General features: G+C 38.8%; 1 protein-coding gene across 1 annotated transcript in view; it reads left to right on the top strand.

The window, feature by feature from the left end:
- Positions 1-16,160, top strand: part of LOC117090918 (pregnancy zone protein-like) — a 50,031-nt gene extending 33,871 nt beyond the window's left edge. The window contains exons 19-36 of the mRNA XM_033223500.1: positions 235-463; positions 970-1,096; positions 1,297-1,418; positions 1,636-1,687; positions 7,660-7,743; positions 8,281-8,457; positions 8,741-8,828; positions 9,473-9,629; positions 10,024-10,098; positions 10,387-10,564; positions 10,999-11,222; positions 12,104-12,322; positions 12,499-12,629; positions 13,001-13,091; positions 13,629-13,697; positions 14,413-14,515; positions 15,335-15,376; positions 16,055-16,160. Of these exons, the coding sequence (XP_033079391.1) occupies positions 235-463; positions 970-1,096; positions 1,297-1,418; positions 1,636-1,687; positions 7,660-7,743; positions 8,281-8,457; positions 8,741-8,828; positions 9,473-9,629; positions 10,024-10,098; positions 10,387-10,564; positions 10,999-11,222; positions 12,104-12,322; positions 12,499-12,629; positions 13,001-13,091; positions 13,629-13,697; positions 14,413-14,515; positions 15,335-15,376; positions 16,055-16,077 (2,191 nt within the window). The 3' untranslated portion in view covers positions 16,078-16,160. The remainder of the gene's footprint in view (positions 1-234; positions 464-969; positions 1,097-1,296; positions 1,419-1,635; positions 1,688-7,659; positions 7,744-8,280; positions 8,458-8,740; positions 8,829-9,472; positions 9,630-10,023; positions 10,099-10,386; positions 10,565-10,998; positions 11,223-12,103; positions 12,323-12,498; positions 12,630-13,000; positions 13,092-13,628; positions 13,698-14,412; positions 14,516-15,334; positions 15,377-16,054) is intronic.
- Positions 16,161-18,039: the final 1,879 nt, after the last annotated feature.

The raw sequence follows: 18,039 nt of genomic DNA, 5'->3' as shown, positions 1-18,039 counted from the left end.
GAATGAAAGAAAAAAGGAAGAAAGGGAGGGAGGGAAGGAGGGAGTAAGGGAGGTACGGACAAAAAAAACTTTAAGACCTTACCAGGAGCACCAGCCCTTAGATCAAGTTTAGCATTTACCGCACTGGGTTACTGAGTTATCATGTTCTAGGATCACCCATGCTTTGTGTTAAAAAAATAAATAAATAAATAAAGAGAGATTTGCTCACACTCCTCTTCTCTGCTCCTTCACTAGCTCATCAGGTGTAAGAGACCTGGTGATGCAGGTCCCTGACACCATCACGGAGTGGAAGGCCAGCGCATTCTGCTTGTCTGGAACCACAGGGTTTGGCCTCTCTCCTGTCGCGTCTCTTCAAGCCTTCCAGCCTTTCTTCCTGGAACTCACCCTCCCTTATTCTGTGGTGCGAGGAGAAGCCTTCACACTCAAAGCCACTGTGTTTAACTACTTGTCCATTTGCATTCGGGTAAGGGCACTTCTCTGGAAGTGAATGAGAATAGAAGAGAGTCACCATTCATTACCAGGTCTCCTAGGTAACCCAGGAAATCAGAACTGCATATGATATATCCTAATTTTGGAACAGACCTGGTACTAAGAGAAAAGGTACCTGACAGGTCCAAGGTTAGGTAAGGTTATATTCATTCAGGCTGCTACATCTGTGTACTCCTAAATTCAGACATTATGTCCACTTGATTGCTTCATGTTTTTCACTAAACATCCCTTTCTTCTGTTGGCACAAGGCTAAATCCTAAACACTTATCCTAAGTCCTGTCAGTTTTTCCATTTTCTTGTTTCAAACACCTAAACTACAAAGCGTCTGATACAGCTGGCCATGTTTGCGTAGCTTCTCAGCAACTCTGGACTGACGGACGTTGTCCCTCAGTCCATTTACCTGATGCACAGAGCACCTTCCCCAGTGTTCATCCCGTTCTGCGTCCCTTTATAAACTTGTGCTTGGGTATGGGGGGACAGGTCATTGTGCAGCTAGAAGTCTCTTCTGCTTTCCTGGCTGTCCCAACAGAGAAGAATGAAGAATCTCACTGTGTCTGTAGAAATGGGCGGAAAACCGTGTCCTGGACTGTGACTCCAAAGTCACTGGGTGAGTAGTAATGCTATTAGCAAATTCCACTTCGTGTGCTCAGATGATTTTTTTTCTGCACTGACCCCAATACATACTTTTTCTCCTCCTTTAATACTAATCAAGAGGAAGACAACCACTGGATACACTGGGGAAACTGAAAAAGAGGAAACTGTTCAATATAGAATCACCATTTAACTCTTAAGAACTTTGTTCCCCAGGAAAGGTGAATTTCACAGCTACTGCAGAAGCCGTGCATTCTCAGGAAGTGTGTGACAATGAGTTGACTGACGTCCCACCACTTGTGCAGAAGGACACTGTAGTCAAGCCCTTACTAGTTGAGGTATGTGAGTTTACTCTCTGTGAGTCTCAGAGCCCTTATTATTTCATACAGTGTTATCTAATATGCATCTGACAGTGACATTGAATTCCCAAGAATATGGATAGATCTGCAATCCAATTTTTCACCAGCATTTTCTCCTTTGCTTTCAAGTGTTTAATTTTTCTTTTATACATTCAGTATTGCTTTACTTTTTTTTTTATTTTTTGTCAATATAAAGCCCGAAGGAATAGCAAAGGAGGAAACTTTCAACATGCTGCTCTGTGCATCAGGTAAGTGTAATAAATAGAGAAAAATTTCATGTTAAGTGACTTGCCAGAGTATACAGTTGTAGAATGTCTTTTGGAGGCATGCTCTTCTCTAAGAGAGAGAGAGAGAGAGAGAGAGAGAGAGAGAGAAACTCGTACCCTCCTTAAAATCTAAGTACATTTGATGAAAAACATTGTCCTAATGAAAACCAGTTGGAATGAGCCTCAACTTTCTTAGGGAAATAAATAGAAAGTACTTTCCAGTTTAAAGTATTATTATTGTATTTTAAGAATAAAGAAATGGGCATAGAGAAATAAAAGTCTTGCTTAAAAGCTTAAAAGCTTTTGCCTAATAATAAGGACTAAGGCTGTTGACGTCAGGACAGGATTCTTTCTGATACATCTGTTTCTCAAATGTCTTTCTAAACCATGTTCAAAATGTTGAAATATCTGTGTGACACTAGCATGATTTACTATTCAATTAACAGTTTAAATGCACTCAGGTTTTTACTTAAACAAGTTATTTTAAGAGGAACTCCAGGTCACTAACTTGTATAGAAAACCAACATTTTACTAATATCATTAATATAACAATATAAAAATTACCATTATATTGAAAGAGAGGGGGAAAAGCTAACACTTTTTTAAGTTTATTTAAATTATCATTAAAAATGCAACTCTGTGCCATCTATAATCTTGACGATAATGCTTAGTCTGCAGATCTCTCTTCTTTATATGAAGATCCTTTGATAAAATCATTTAGTCAATGGCTTTAATAACAACTATGTACTTGTGTCCAAAAATATACAACTTGGATCCACACCTTTTTCCTGAACTCAAACTCATGTGTTCAAATGCCCACTCCTCTCCACTTACAGCCTTGTAGGTCTCATCATAGGCATAACAAAATTAGCAAGTTTAAAACTGAGTATCTGCTCTTCCTCACAAACCTGCTCCTCCCTCAATCTCCTTTGTCTCAGATGATGAAAAATCTGTTCTTCTACTTACTGGAGAGAAACACTTTGGAGTTCTTCTTTACTGCGTTCTCTCCCTTATACTCCCTACCCAATCCATGCACAGATCTACTCAATTCCACCTTCAAATTGTATCCGGAACCTACCCACTTTTCTCCATCTCTACTACTCTAATCCTTTCTCTTGCAGGCTCTCAATAGCTTTCTAACTAGTCTCCTGATCGTCTCTTCTTGTTCCCCTTCAGCGAGAGGGATCCTTTAAAGCATGTGTCAGATCGTGTATCTCGTCTTCTCTAACCCTTTCAGGAATCTCCCATATCCCCCCAAAGTTAAAGCGTAAGCTTTTAATGCACTTAGAACTCAGCTCTGCACCAAGTGGACCTAATAGACATCTACAGAACTCTCCACCCCAAATCAACAGAACATACATTCTTCTCAGTACCACATCGCACGTATTCCAAAATTGACCAAATAGTTGGAAGTAAAGCACTCCTCAGCAAATGTAAAAGAACAGAAATTATAACAGACTGTCTCTCAGACCACAGTGCAATCAAACTAAAACTCAGGATTAAGAAACTCACTCAAAACTGCTCAACTACATGGAAACTGAGCAATCTGCTCCTGAATGACTGCTGTGTACATAACGAAATGAAGGCAGAAATAAAGATGTTCTTTGAAACCATTGAGAACAAAGATACAACATACCAGAATCACTAGGAAACATTTAAGGCAGTCTGTAGAGGGAAATTTATAGCACTAACTACCCACAAGAGAAAGCAGGAAGGATCTAAAATTGACACCCTAACATCACAATTAAAAGAACTAGAAAAGCAAGAGCAAACACATTTAAAAGCTAGCAGAAGGCAAGAAATAACTAAGATCAGAGCAGAGCTGAAGGAGATAGAGATGCAAAAAACCCTTCAAAAAATCAATGAATCCGGGAGTTGTTTTTTTGAAAAGATCAACAAAATTGATAGACCCCTAGCAAGACTAATAAAGAAGAAAAGAGAGAAGAATCAAATAGACACAATAAAAAATGATAAAGGGGATATCACGACCGACCTCACAGAAATACAAACTATCCTCAGAGGATACTATAAACACCTCTACGCAAATCAACTAGAAAATCTAGAAGAAATGGATAAATTCCTGGACACATACACTCTCCCAAGACTAAACCAGGAAGAAGTTGAATCCCTGAATAGACCAATAGCAGGCTCTGAAATTGAGGCAATAATTAATAGCCTACCAACCAAAAAAAACTCCAGGACCAGACGGATTCACAGCCGAATTCTACCAGAGGTACAAGGAGGAGCTGGTACCATTCCTTCTGAAACTATTCCAATCAATAGAAACAGAGGGAATCCTCCCTAACTCATTTTATGAGGCCGACATCATTCTGATAGCAAAGCCTGGCAAAGACACAGCAAAAAAAGAGAATTTCAGACCAATATCCCTGATGAACATCGGTGCAAAAATCCTCAATAAAATACTGGCAAACCAAATCCGGCAGCACATCAAAAACCTTATCCACCATGATCAAGTGGGCTTCATCCCTGGGATGCAAGGCTGGTTCAACATATGCAAATCAATAAATGTAATCCAGCATATAAACAGAACCAAAGACAAAAACCACATGATTATCTCAAAAGATGCAGAAAAAGCCTTTGACAAAATTCAGCAGTCCTTCATGCTAAAAACTCTCAGTAAATTCGGTATTGATGGAACGTATCTCAAAATAATAAGAGCTATTTATGACAAACCCACAGCCAATATCATACTGAATGGGCAAAAACTGGAAGCATTCACTTGGAAAACTTGCACAAGACAGGGATGCCCTCTCTCACCACTCCTATTCAACATAGTGTTGGAAGTTCTGGCTAGGGCAATCGGGCAGGAGAAAGCAATAAAGGGTATTCAATTAGTAAAAAAAGAAGTCAAATTGTCCCTGTTTGCAGATGACATGATTGTATATTTAGAAAACCCCATTGTCTCAGCCCAAAATCTCCTTAAGCTGATAAGCAACTTCAGCAAAGTCTCAGGATACAAAATTAATGTGCAAAAATCACAAGCATTCTTATACACCAGTAACAGACAAACAGAGAGCCAAATCATGAGTGAACTCCCATTCACAATTGCTTCAAAGAGAATAAAATACCTCGGAATCCAACTTACAAGGGATGTGAAGGACATCTTCAAGGAGAACTACAAAACACTGCTCAATGAAATAAGAGGACACAAACAAATGGAAGAACATGCCATGCTCGTGGGTAGGAAGAATCAATATCGTGAAAATGGCCATACTGCCCAAGGTAATTTATAGATTCAATGCCATCCCCATCAAGCTACCAATGACTTTCTTCACAGAATTGGAAAAAACTACTTTAAAGTTCATATGGAACCAAAAAGGAGCCCGCATTGCCAAGACAATCCTAAGCCAAAAGAACAAAGCTGGAGGCATCATGCTACCTGACTTCAAACTATACTACAAGGCTACAGTAATCAAAATAGCATAGTACTTGTACCAAAACAGAGATATAGACCAATGGAACAGAACAGAGCCCTCAGAAATAATACCACACATCTACAACCATCTGATCTTTGACAAACCTGACAACAACAAGAAATAGGGAAAGGATTCCCTATTTAATAAATGGTGCTGGGAAAACTGGCTAGCCCTACGGAGAAAGCTGAAATTGGATCCCTTCTTTACATCTTATATGCAAATTAATTCAACTTGGATTAGAGACTTAAATGTTAGACCTAAAACCATAAAAACCCTAGAAGAAAACCTAGGTAATACCATTCAGGACATAGGCATGGGCAAGGACTTCATGTCTAAAACACCAAAAGTAATGACAACAAAAGCCCAAATTGACAAATGGGATCCAATTAAAGTAAAGAGTGTCTGCACAGCAAAAGAAACTACCAAACTACCACCAGAGTGAACAGGCAACCTACAGAATGGGAGAAAATTTTTGCAATCTACCCATCTGACAAAGGGCTAATATCCAGAACCTACAAAGAACTGAAACAAATTTACAAGAAACAAACAAACAACCCCATCAAAAAGTGGGCAAAGGATATGAACAGACACTTGTCAAAAGAAGACATTTATGCAGCCAACAGACACATGAGAAAATGCTCATCATCACTCGCCATCAGAGAAATGCAAATCAAAACCACAATGAGATATCATCTCATGCCAGTTAGAATGATGATCATTAAAAAGTCAGGAAGCAACAGGTGCTGGAGAGGATGTGGAGAAATAGGAACACTTTTACACTGTTGGTGGGACTGTAAATTAGTTCAACCATTGTGGAAGACTGTGTGGTGATTCCTCTAGGATCTAGAACGAGAAATACCATTTGACCCAGCCATTGCATTACTGGGTATATACCCAAAGGATTATAAGTCATGCTGCTATAAAGACACATGCACATGTATGTTTATTGCGGCACTATTCACGATAGCAAAGACTTGGAATCAACCCAAATATCCATCTGTGACAGACTGGATTAAGAAAATGTGTCACATATACACCATGGAATACTATGCACGCATAAAGAAGGGTGAATTCGTGTCCTTTGTAGGGACACGGATGCAGCTGGAGACCATCCTTCTCAGCAAACTATCACGAGGACAGAAAACCAAACACCGCATGTTCTCACTCATAGGTGGGAATTGAACAGTGAGAACACTTGTACACAGGGCAGGGAACATCATACACTGGGGCCTGTCGTGAGGTGGGGGGAGTGGGGAGGGATAGCATTAAGAGATATACCTAATGTAAATGACGAGTTAATGGGTGCAGCGCACCAACATGGCACGTGTATACATATGTAACAAACCTGCATGTTGTGCACATGTACCCTAGGACTTAAAGTTTAATAAAAAATTAAAAAAAAAGAAACCCTTGCTACCCCATGATTTCACATCTTCCTAACCTCTCCTTCACTCACCCCATGCCGGCCACACTGACCTCCTTCTTCCTACTGGAATACATCCGGCATTCTTCAGTCTCTGGAGTCCTTTTACTTTTTGTTCCTTTTTCCTGGAAGTGTCTTCCCCCAGGTTTGGATAAATCTGGCTCCTTGACTTACTTAGAGTCTCTGCTCACATAGGACTTTCTATCAATGAGCTTTTCCATAGGGAGCTCCCTCCCTACATCCTGCACTTCCTGATCTGCCTTGTTTTACTAGCTCACCATAGAAACGCTTACCCTGCTTTATATTTTCTCTATAGCACTTTTCAACATCTAGCATACTAAATATACTCTTGCTTTTTTTTATCTTACTCTTCCCCTAAAACTGAAATCTCCAGGAGGCCAGGAAATTTGTTTTGAAAGTTTCGGTATCATTGCACTTAGAACCTGATACATAGTATACACTGAATACAAATCAATGGAATGAATGTAATTCTTGGAAAGCATTAACAGTAGTAGGAATTAATATAAATCATGAAGAGAAGGAAATAAGTATACCATAAGTATATGCCTATAGAAAAAGCCATAGAAATTTAGCGCAAATGTATATGATGAATATGAACTTCACAGAGATGAATCGTAGCTTTAAGGGAAACCTGGACTGTATCAAAGAAATTATATAATAACCGAGCCAGGCATGGTGGCTCACACCTGTAATCTCAGCAATTTGGGAGATGGAGGCAGGCAAATCTCTTGAGATCAGAAGTTCAAGACCAGCCTGGCCAACTCTGTCTTTACAAAAAATACAGAAATTAGTCAGGTGTGGTGGTGCATGCCTGTAATCCCGGATACTTAGGTGACTCAGGCACAAGAATTGTTCGAACCCAGGAAGCAGAGGTTGCAGTGAGATCACGCCACTGCACTTTGGCCTGGGTGACAGAGCGAGACTCTGTCTCAAAAAAAAAAAACAAAAACAAAACAAACAAAAAAAACCAGTTATATAATGACCAAGGAAAAGAAAAGGTTGGATTTAGATGATGTAGAGAAACATGATTCATAATTTCCCCTCCTTTATATGTGTTTGTCTTCTTCCATTAGATACTGGAGTACCTGAAAAGGTGTCACTGAATGTTCCTTCAAATGTGGTTGAAGGATCTCCCAGGGCAACATATTCAGTTTTGGGTGAGTCTTTCAGCCCAAGGGAAGCAGCTGTCTAGCGAATAATTCTAGTGCATGGGCCTCACCTTCCGTGATTACTGAAGTCTCTGACAGCAGACACTGGATTGAGAGAAAGCACTAAGGGTTACACTATGTTACAGTTGGAAAGGGGCTTGAATAGACGTTGTGCTACATATGATGCCTTGATGGATTCTGAAAAGAAAGGGTCACCTCTCTGTGCCCTCATCTTCTAGCAGTTTACTAGGTGGTAGTGCTTCCAAGTCAGTTTGAAAATGGTTGTGGTTGAGTTTTACCAGACATGTGGCCCACGAGAAAAGATAATCACCTACCATTCAGTTTTTTCCCTGCTTTCTCCATCCTTAAACCATCAACTTTATTTTCTCACTTTTTGGTTTTCTCCCTATTTTTTGTTTTTTTTTCACATTTTTAATCTTCTTGTCCTTCCCTATATAGGTCATTTGACCTCTCAGTTAGCTAATAATCTATTTTCCCAGCCCAATACAAACCGTATCTGATTTCTTTACAACTTTCATTCCACAGGTGATATACTAGGATCTGTGGTGCAAAACCTTCAGAACCTTCTCCAGATGCCCTATGGTTGTGGGGAGCAGAATATGGTCCTTTTTGTCCCAAACATTTATGTTCTAAACTATCTCAATGAGACACGACAGCTGACAGAGAAGATCAAGGCCAAAGCCACTAGCTACCTCATCAGTGGTGAGAGATTACCTCAGAAGGAAAAGCCATACTCTCTTAAATATTTTTGGTGAACTAAAATCTCTTTCATTAAGATTTGATAGTCATTGCTGTGATTTTCAATAAAATGTCCCAATATACAAGTAGAAAATTCAATAGTATCATCAAGCCTGTGATTGGGGATTGGGGGAGATTTTAACTAAATATTAGTTACCCTATGATTCCTAACAGCACTGAGAAAAAGGCTTGATAATCCTCCAGTGTCTTTGCCATTTCAATAAATCTATGAAAACTTCCTCTTCAGGGTACCAAAGGCAATTGAATTACAAGCACAGAGATGGTTCCTACAGCACCTTTGGGGACAATGATGGTAGCAGTCAGGGAAACACTTGGTAAGATTATTTTTTCCCTATGCTCTCTGTAGATCCATGATATTTCAGGATTCTAGAAACAGCTACTCTCTAATATCTGGAGTTTTTTGTGGAAAATTGTTAATCTTTAAATAATGCATATGCTGTATGTATCATTCCTGTTGGGTAATCTCACGGTTTCATCTCTGAAAGCTTACCTGCTGTGATAACACAGCTGAAAATGGTGAAATAAGGATCTTCTAAATGGAAATATGAAGCAGAAAATGTCACTCTTCACTCTACAAAATGACAGAGGAAGAAGCTCCCACACTGTGCATTAAAAAAGGAGAGGAGGGGGAGGACAGAAGGAGACCGTGATGCAGTAAAATCAGGACAAGTCATTCTGGAAATGCAGTTTTCATGGTGGGGGGGCTTAGAGGCTCCAACAAATGTTTCACAACAAAAAATTTAAAAAACGTCAGCTCAGAGAAACCAATAAAGTTGAGAGAGAATAAAATGAGATGTTTGTTGGACTAGAGTATATTCCGCTCTTATGTACTGTTTTCCCATCAAGTCCTCCCAGTAATCTTCACTGAATTGTGAAGAGCAATGTGTGGAGGCAGTGCACAAAGTGAGCTGTAAAAGTGAGGTGGTCTTCATCTCTGTGTCTCTGTTTTGCTGGACAGGCTCACTGCATTTGTGCTCAAGTCCTTTGCTCAAGCCCAATCGTACATCTTTGTGGAGAACTCACATATCAGGGATGCCCTCACCTGGCTTTCACAGAGACAAAAGGCAGATGGTTGTTTCGAAGGCTCTGGATCACTGCTGAACAATGCCATTAAGGTGATGCCTTCTCTATTTTTGTTCTGGTCCCTGAAGATAGTGATATATGGGAGGAAATGATGTTTGAATTGAGTCCTTCAGTCATTGCGACATAAATTTCAGGAGGAATGGTGGACTCTACATCTCCTGAAAACTAGCAACACCTTAGGAGTTTGTTATTGAATGAAAATAGTGTTCAAAAAAACCTCAAAGCCGAACATACTATTAAAAGTGAGGGAAGGCGGTTTGGGACACACTCAAGAATTTTAGGGTAGAGGAGGAAGGGGAGAAAATCAACAATCTAGCACAAGACAAGAAATCATCTAGTGAAGATGTGAAAAGGAAAAGAAGTGTCAGCAGATAGTGTGTCTCATGACTATTGAAGTGTTTGAGTCTCTGCCTCTGATCCTTACAGGGTGGGGTGAATGATGAGTTGACACTCTCTGCCTACATCACCATTGCTTTGCTGGAGATGCCACTGCCTGCCACTGTATGTTCAAGCACATCCCCTGTACCTCCTTCACACACGTAAAGAATAAAATTATGATATGATGAATCCCTGAGGGAAATTAATTGTGATTTTTGTGGTATTTAATTTTGTTTTATTTCAATGGAATGTAAAGGACAAGATCCTTTTGGAAGCAGCAGAGGAAACTCTTCTCTGGTCAGAACTGTGAGCTTACACAGACACATTAGGGTTTTTAATCTGCAGTTAGCCTGGGGATAGCTCATTTGCCTGGTTCTGCTATTTTACAATAGCCTTTCATCTTCTTCATAGCACGCAGTGGTCCGCAGTGCCCTATCCTGCCTTGAAACGGCCTGGAGCTCCACCTCAGAGGACCAAGGAAGTCTTGTCTACACCAAAGCATTATTGGCCTATGCCTTTGCCCTAGCAGGAAACAAGGTCAAACGAAGAGAGTTGCTTGAATCATTAAACAGAGAGGCTGTGAAAGAAGGTAAGAACTGCTACTGCAAAGTTTACTTCTAACAACCACCAGTGACCAAAAGAAGGGAGGATGCCTCTACTGAGCTCATGCCTATCATGCTGCCTTAATTTAATGACAGAATAATTATCATTGATCTAAGACTTGAATTCTCTGGATAACATGGATCATTTTATTAATCCACACAGTATAGACTCTATATAGTCCCAGCTTCTAATATCACACACAGTAGACACAAAGGCTCAATGTTATTCTCTGGAACTTTACTTTCTTGACAAGGATTTGTTTGATAGTGACTATTTAATGCTTTCACTTTGTTTAATGCTTTCACTTCATTAAAATGAAATGTCAATTTATTAGGTGAACTATAATTATAATTATCACTTATGGATTAGATTTTGAAATCATCCCTTAAGCTAAAAATTCTACCCTTTTCTATGTCAAAGAGGATTCAATCCACTGGCAACGTCCTGGGAAACTTCAAGAAGCTAAGACCCTCTATTCTCAACCACGGGCTCCCTCTGCAGAAGTGGAGATGACATCTTACGTGCTCCTTACCTATCTTACTGCCCAGCCTGCCCCATCTTCAGAGGACCTGTCTGTGGCATCACGTATTGTGAAGTGGATCACCAAGCAGCAAAATCCCCAAGGGGGCTTCTCCTCCACTCAGGTCTGTGGGGAGACTCTAGAAGGAAACATGAATGTATTCACATATATGAAGATACAGCCATCTTCTGGGAGTTGAATAATGGAATAGTTGGTATTTCTAATTCACACTTTCTCCATCCCTCCATCAGCAGACAAGTTCCAGCCTTACTATCTTATGTATGGATTACTGCTCTGTCCTTTTTATACTGTCTCCTCTCTTAACCCCCTAGGGGACCCCCAGCCATGCAGGTAGGTTTGTTTTCACAAAGCAATGTTTTCATGGGATTACTTCCCTTAGAAAATAAATCTTTTTTTCACCCAAAGCGTAAAGTTATCTAATATTTTATCAAAAATATTTCCTCTCACCAGTAAACATGAGTACACCAATCTGATTAGGCAGATCCCTTTGCTTCTTCTGGAATTAGCTCATTGCAGTTTCCATGACTTCACATAGAGCATTCCCCACCCAGGTCCCCCCTGATACCTCTCTTCTGTCTACATAAACCCTGCTCATTATTCAGAGAAAATCTTATTTCTCACCTTCTTCAGTCTTCTCTTACTGTTCGAACCCATATTTTCTTCTCTCTTCTCTGACCTTTTATAACAAATATTGTTACATAAATTTATAAATTATTGAAATAACCTGTGCTTGTGTCAAATATCTAAGTCTTATCACCATATGTATATTGTAAACCAGCTGAATGAAGAAACTTTAAAAATTTACCTTCAAAGTATCTGGAATAGTTTATCATTACTAACCAGATTGAACTAAATTGAAATAGAGTTAGTGGACTGCGTTTATGACTAAATACTTCTGAAGAAAGAATAGTGTTGTTATGGTTTACATCCAGTGTGCGTTTGTTACTTTCCTCTTCTGTGATTTCTCTACTCATTTTTTTTCAGGACACAGTGGTGGCTCTTCAAGCCCTCTCCAAATATGGAACAGCAACTTTCAGTAAAAGTGAGAAAGCAGCTTTGGTCACCGTCAAATCTTCACACACCTTTTCTAAAGACTTCCAAGTAGATGATGGCAACCGCCTAGTGCTGCAGGAGGTCCGGTTACCAGAGGTTCCGGGGGAGTACAGCACAACTGTGTCAGGGTCGGGATGTGCGTACCTCCAGGTGAGACTGCTGGGGTTTAGGAGATGCTGCAAATGGGAGAGAAAGTTTCAAGAGTTATATCTGAATTTCAAAATAAGAAAAAGAAGCGTGTGCTAAGGAAAGGTATGAATCATCTGGAACAGATTATGAGACAATTTGAGTGTGAAAATTAAGGATTTTTTTTCCATTTGTTTTAGACATGCCTGCGATATAACATCCTTCCCAAGAAAGAAGGGAAAGCGCCCTTTGCTCTGCAGGTTAATACTCTCCCCACGAATTGTGATGGAGTGGATGCTCACAGAAAGTTCCAGATTCACATCAACATTAGGTAAATCCTAGATCGTGACCAGACCTTTTGCACCAACCTAGTAGAATATGGAGAAATTGATTTTCTTATGTGGAGAAACTCCACTCTCCAAAGCCACACATAGTGAATATGGAATTCTTGCAGTGTTTATTACAAGAAAATTTCTTGCAGTGTTTATTAACAAGAAAAAGTGTTAACACTGAGAATATGGTATTACAATATCTGAAGAGTGTGAGCCTAAAATGATGGGTTTTCCAAGCAACCATAACAGAAACAGATACAGTAGATGTAGTAACTTAGTGTTAGAAATAGAAGGTAAAGAGAGAGTTTGTCTTGAATGAATTCCAAGAAATTTTGTTTGACTTCCTTATTCCTGTGCATTGACTTTACAGTTACACTGGGGACCGACCCAGTTCCAACATGGTCATTGTTGACGTGAAGATGGTATCAGGCTTCATACCTATGAAACCATCAGTTAAACAGGTAATCCCTAGATCCCTTACAAATAGCAAAGTCATGGTAAATGCTGGCAGTTATTGTTGTCAATTTGACTTTATTGATGCACTTTTCAAGACGTGCGCTCCCTCAAAATTGCTTCTCTAAAGGGTGTCTCTATCATTTTAATAGTGTGTATCATGGTTATGTGGTGTCAGGTATAGGGTATAAGTCAGAAACATGATAAATAATATTCCAACAGACCCCAAGACACCTAGTTATGTGGAATGGTATTGAATTATTTTCCAGCTATATACAAAAAGAGAAAAGGATATATGTGTGTGTGCAGGCATATATATATATCTCTCTCTCACATATATGTATCTGCACATACACTTATAGCATATATAGAGAATAAAAGTTCATTAAATATTGCTATTGTTATTATCATTATTATTCTTGAAGAAATCAAAATTAGTAGTTTGGATGCTCCTGAGAAGCTGTTTATATCATAAATTCCTGAAAACTACTGCCAGTATAACATTTTCTCATTCCATATTTCTGGCTTATTCTCTTGATCAACAGCTCCAGAAACAGCCTCAGATTCAGAGGACTGAAGTGAGCATGAACCATGTCCTAATCTACTTTGAAAAGGTAAGACTTTCTGTGACTCTGCTAGATCTAGAATAACAACTAGAGGTTCTAACAAACCATAACAGGTTTCGTATAGTGCTGTTCACATATACAGGTGAGAGAGGACAAAGTGGCTCTAAAAAGAAGTGAAGCCAGCCAGGCACAGTGGCTCACACCTGTAATCCCAGCACTTTGGGAGGCCAAGGCAGGTGGATCACGAGGTCAGGAGTTCGAGACCAGCCTGGCCAAGATGGTGAAATCCTATCTTTACTAAAAATACAAAAATTAGCTGGGCACAGTGGCAGGTGCCTGTAGTCCCAGCTACTTGAGAGGCTGAGGCAGGAGAATTGCTTGAACCCGGGAAGCAGAGGTTGCAGTGAGCCGAGATTGTGCCACGGCACTCTAGCCTGGGCAACAGAGCGAGACTTGGTCCCCGGCCCCTCCCAAAAAAAAAAAAAGAAAAAGAAAAGAAAAAAAGAAATGAAGCCTGGACTGTCAACAGGCTTGATTTATTACATTTGGCTGTCTACAAAATTGTCTCTTTTTTCCTTCTTTTATCTGTCTTTTAGTGTGTTATGCAGGTCACAGAAGTCCCCTTTCTTTTCATGGGTTCTGGTACAGATGTGTATAGCATAACTACAGGATTTGATATCTTATGAAGAGAGGACAGTAACTAGTAACTGGTTAATCAAAGACTAACTAATCTTTGATTCTAATTGTTTTCCTGTCTCTCCAGCTAACCCATCAAACCCTGAATTTTTCCTTCTTTGTGGAACAAGACATCCAAATAAAGAATTTAAAACCAGCTACAGTAAAAGCCTATGATTATTATGAGACAGGTAAGCTTCAGACGTGTTGAGCTTTAAAACAAAAAAAAAAAAAAAAAAAAACTACTAACCTAGTAAAGGATTGCCTTAACTAAAGCAAAACTCCACAGTGTTTCACTGGAGGAAAATGTGAGTTTGTGCACACTGAGTAATCATGTTCTTGTATATTAACCTCTCATGTCCCCCCACTAAACAAGTCTTAGAGTCATTCTTATAAATTGACCATAAGGCAATGAGAGGGTCCATTCTATCTAAATTTCCCTATAAAGTTGTTTGTCCTGGGCTGAATTATTCCAAAGAGATAAGAAGAGTGCGGTAACTGAAAAAACACATCTCAGTGCTGATGCGTGACATGAAAAATTTGATCTGTTTTTGACTTGTGCTTCGGATAGTCTCATACAATTTGGGGAACTTTGTAACATATCAGGAAATACTTTGATTTGCTCATGGCTTTGAGCTAGAAAATTAACCACCATCACAGCATGATGGTAGTGCTAACACTGTTCTTTGATGAAGGGAAGGTTCAGACAGCAAGGTGCAATTCCAATGAGAAAAATACAGCTGTGAAAAGGCACTATCTGTGGAGTCCCGTAACTATATTCAGGCACACCACCTGTGTACCTGGCCTCTCAATTCTGTTCCCAAGCCAGATTTTCTCTTGGTTTCCTCCCACCAATCCCAAACAGCCTAATAGAGAAATCATATTTATTGGCTCTATAGTGATGCTTTCTACTTTCTTTCTTGGCTTACGTAGTTTATTTACGATTCACATCTTAGGTGCTTATGTCTGAATGTCTTCACTCTTTCTCTCCAATAATTTCTGTATTTCAGATGAATTCACCTTTGAAGAATACAGTGCCCCCTGCAGTGCTGGTAAAGTATTAATGATTCAATCTAACGCCAATTGAAAGAAAATAAATAAGTATCTCAATTAAATAGTAAAGTCTAATCCCAACTTCAAAATAAATAAGCATCTCAGTTCTCTGCATAAGGCTGCTTCTTGAGATGACTGTATCCTTTCTACATCCTAAAAAACCCCTGATATACTGTATATAAATTGAACTATACCAAATGTATTATAGTATTTCTCAGAAAAAAAACGCAAGTTAAATACAATTACTGGTGTCTGGGGTGACTTGTTTGAAGATGAATCCAAGAATTTGCCATATATAAAATCTAAATTATCTAATATGTAGTTTGCATTCTATACCCAGTGGTGATATATTCATCACCTGTAACCTTTCTAGGATATTTCTAAGTGTATACTAAAGTCAAAAAACTTGTCACTGTAATTATCCATATAGCACAGCATGAAGGTGCAGTCTGTAAGACCTTCCTTTAGGCTGATTGACAGGGTTCACCTTTGACATAGAATTTGCCATGAAACCTTTGCATCTCCACTGTGAAATATGAAAAAATGGAGAACATCCCTATCATTAAAAATAATCAACAGTTACTAAGTTCAAATATTTATAACTGAAATACAAAGAGTTGTTCTTAAGTAGGTCACAGAATTTCCCTAATATTTCTTCCTTTTCTTTTACTATTTAGAATCTGAACAAAGAAATGCTTAAAAACAGCAACTTACGGGCCTCATCAGGTGAACTCCAGAAATGAAGAACAGACTCATCAAGAAAGACAACAGTGAGAGAAAGAAGGGAAGATCATTGGAAATACGTAAAATTTGTATGTTGAATAAATTTATGGCATTTATAACTCTATCTTTTCTTTTGTTCTTTATCAATATCATATTCCCTTTTCTGAATAGGAATCTATTCTCCATAGCACTTAATCACAAAAAAACTATACAAAGAGGTACACTCAAAAACACTATAGATGAATTAAAGTGGAATTTTTAAGAAGTCAATTAACCTACAAAAAGGAAAAAGAAAACAGTTTTTCCAAACATTGGAAACAACAAAAAGTCTATCAGTAGATGAATGGTTTGGCAACGATACAGCATAGTTCTGCTGGACGACGAAGAGGAACAAACGATTGACATACACAATGACTTGAGTGGATCTCAAAAGCATTAAGCTGCATGGGGGAAAGAAAAGCCAATCTCAAAAGGCCACAGGCTGTATGATTTCTCTTACACAACATTCCTTAAATGACAAAATTGTAGAGATGAAAAACAAATTTGTGGTTTCTAGGGGTTACAGAGAGTGGGGGAGTGGGATGGGTGTGACTGTAAGTGGGTAGCATTAGAGAGTTTTTGTGGTGATGAAATCTTGCATGTGTGGAAGCAAAAGTACTGCTTCAGATTTTTACATTTAATTCCATCTCAAATTATTTTCTTGTTTGTTGGGTGGGGAGCAAGAGAGTATCTAAATTGACTTTTTTTCCATGTAGCTTTCTAATAGTCCTATTAATATTGATGGACCAATTCGATCTTTCCCTGCTAATAAAACATGCCTCCTTTATGACATATTAAATTATCATGTATACCAAGGCTTGTTTCTGAATGGTCTATTGTAGTCCATCGAGTACCCGGTCTATTCTTTTATGAGGATTAAAATATTTGAATTACTGTAGCTTAATAAAATGTTTTAGTAACTACTATGGCTGATGTCTTTTCACTTCTCTGTTTTCACTTTTTCTTTGCATTATTGATTTGTGTCCTCACCAAATCTCATGTGGAATTGTAATCCCCAGAATTGAAAGTAGGGTCTGGTGGGAGGTGATTAGATCATGGGAGTGAATCCCTCATTAATGGTTTAGCACTATCCCCTTGGTGGTTGTTCTCATGATAGAGTTCTAGCAAGTTCTGTGCTAATGTGCGTAGCACATCTCCCACACCTGCTCATGCTCCTGCCATGTTAGAAGCCTCGCTCCCTTTTAGCTTTCTGCCATGATTGTAAGTTCCTGGAGGCCTCCCCAGAAGCCTAGCAGAAGCCAGCATCATGCTTTTTGTGCAGCCTGTGGAACTGTGAACGAATTAAACCTCTTTCTTTATAAATCACCCAATCTCAGGTATTTCTTTATAGCAATGCAAGAACGGACTAATACAATTACTAAGATCATTATTTGTTCACGTTAAAACTGTAGAATCTTTTAAGTTCATTATCCCAATAGTCAATTAGGTATTGTTTGGAATTGCGTTGAATATATAAATGAATTTATTGTCACGAGTGCCAATTTTTTGCATTTAATCTTCCCTATTCAGACTCATTTGGTATTTATTCAATTCACATGAAGCAAATTCTAACTCTGACTTAATTTCTAAATTTGGACTGAACTACAAAAGTGAAGATTAGCTTCATAGACATATATAGTAGGATAAATTGAAAAATAAAACAACATATACATGGAGACAAATTAAAAGATTTTCACAAGATAGTGAAAAACTAGAACAGTATTTCTCATTTGATGATTGATGTCCTTGAAAGGTTTTAAGCAAGAGAATAGTTACGATTTGCATTATGGATAGTCATCTTCCAGGCAATGGCAAGAAGAAGATAGCAAGTTTTTCCTGAATCCCAGATTCACAGTCCATTTGTGCAGAGCTGAGCACTCTTCTTCATGCTTAACCAAAT

Source organism: Trachypithecus francoisi, unplaced genomic scaffold (genome assembly GCF_009764315.1).
Source record: "Trachypithecus francoisi isolate TF-2019V2 unplaced genomic scaffold, Tfra_2.0 Lachesis_group11, whole genome shotgun sequence".
NCBI lineage: Eukaryota > Metazoa > Chordata > Mammalia > Primates > Cercopithecidae > Trachypithecus > Trachypithecus francoisi.
The sequence above is the reverse complement of the archived record's forward strand: the minus strand, read 5'-3'. Positions and strand labels throughout refer to the sequence as shown.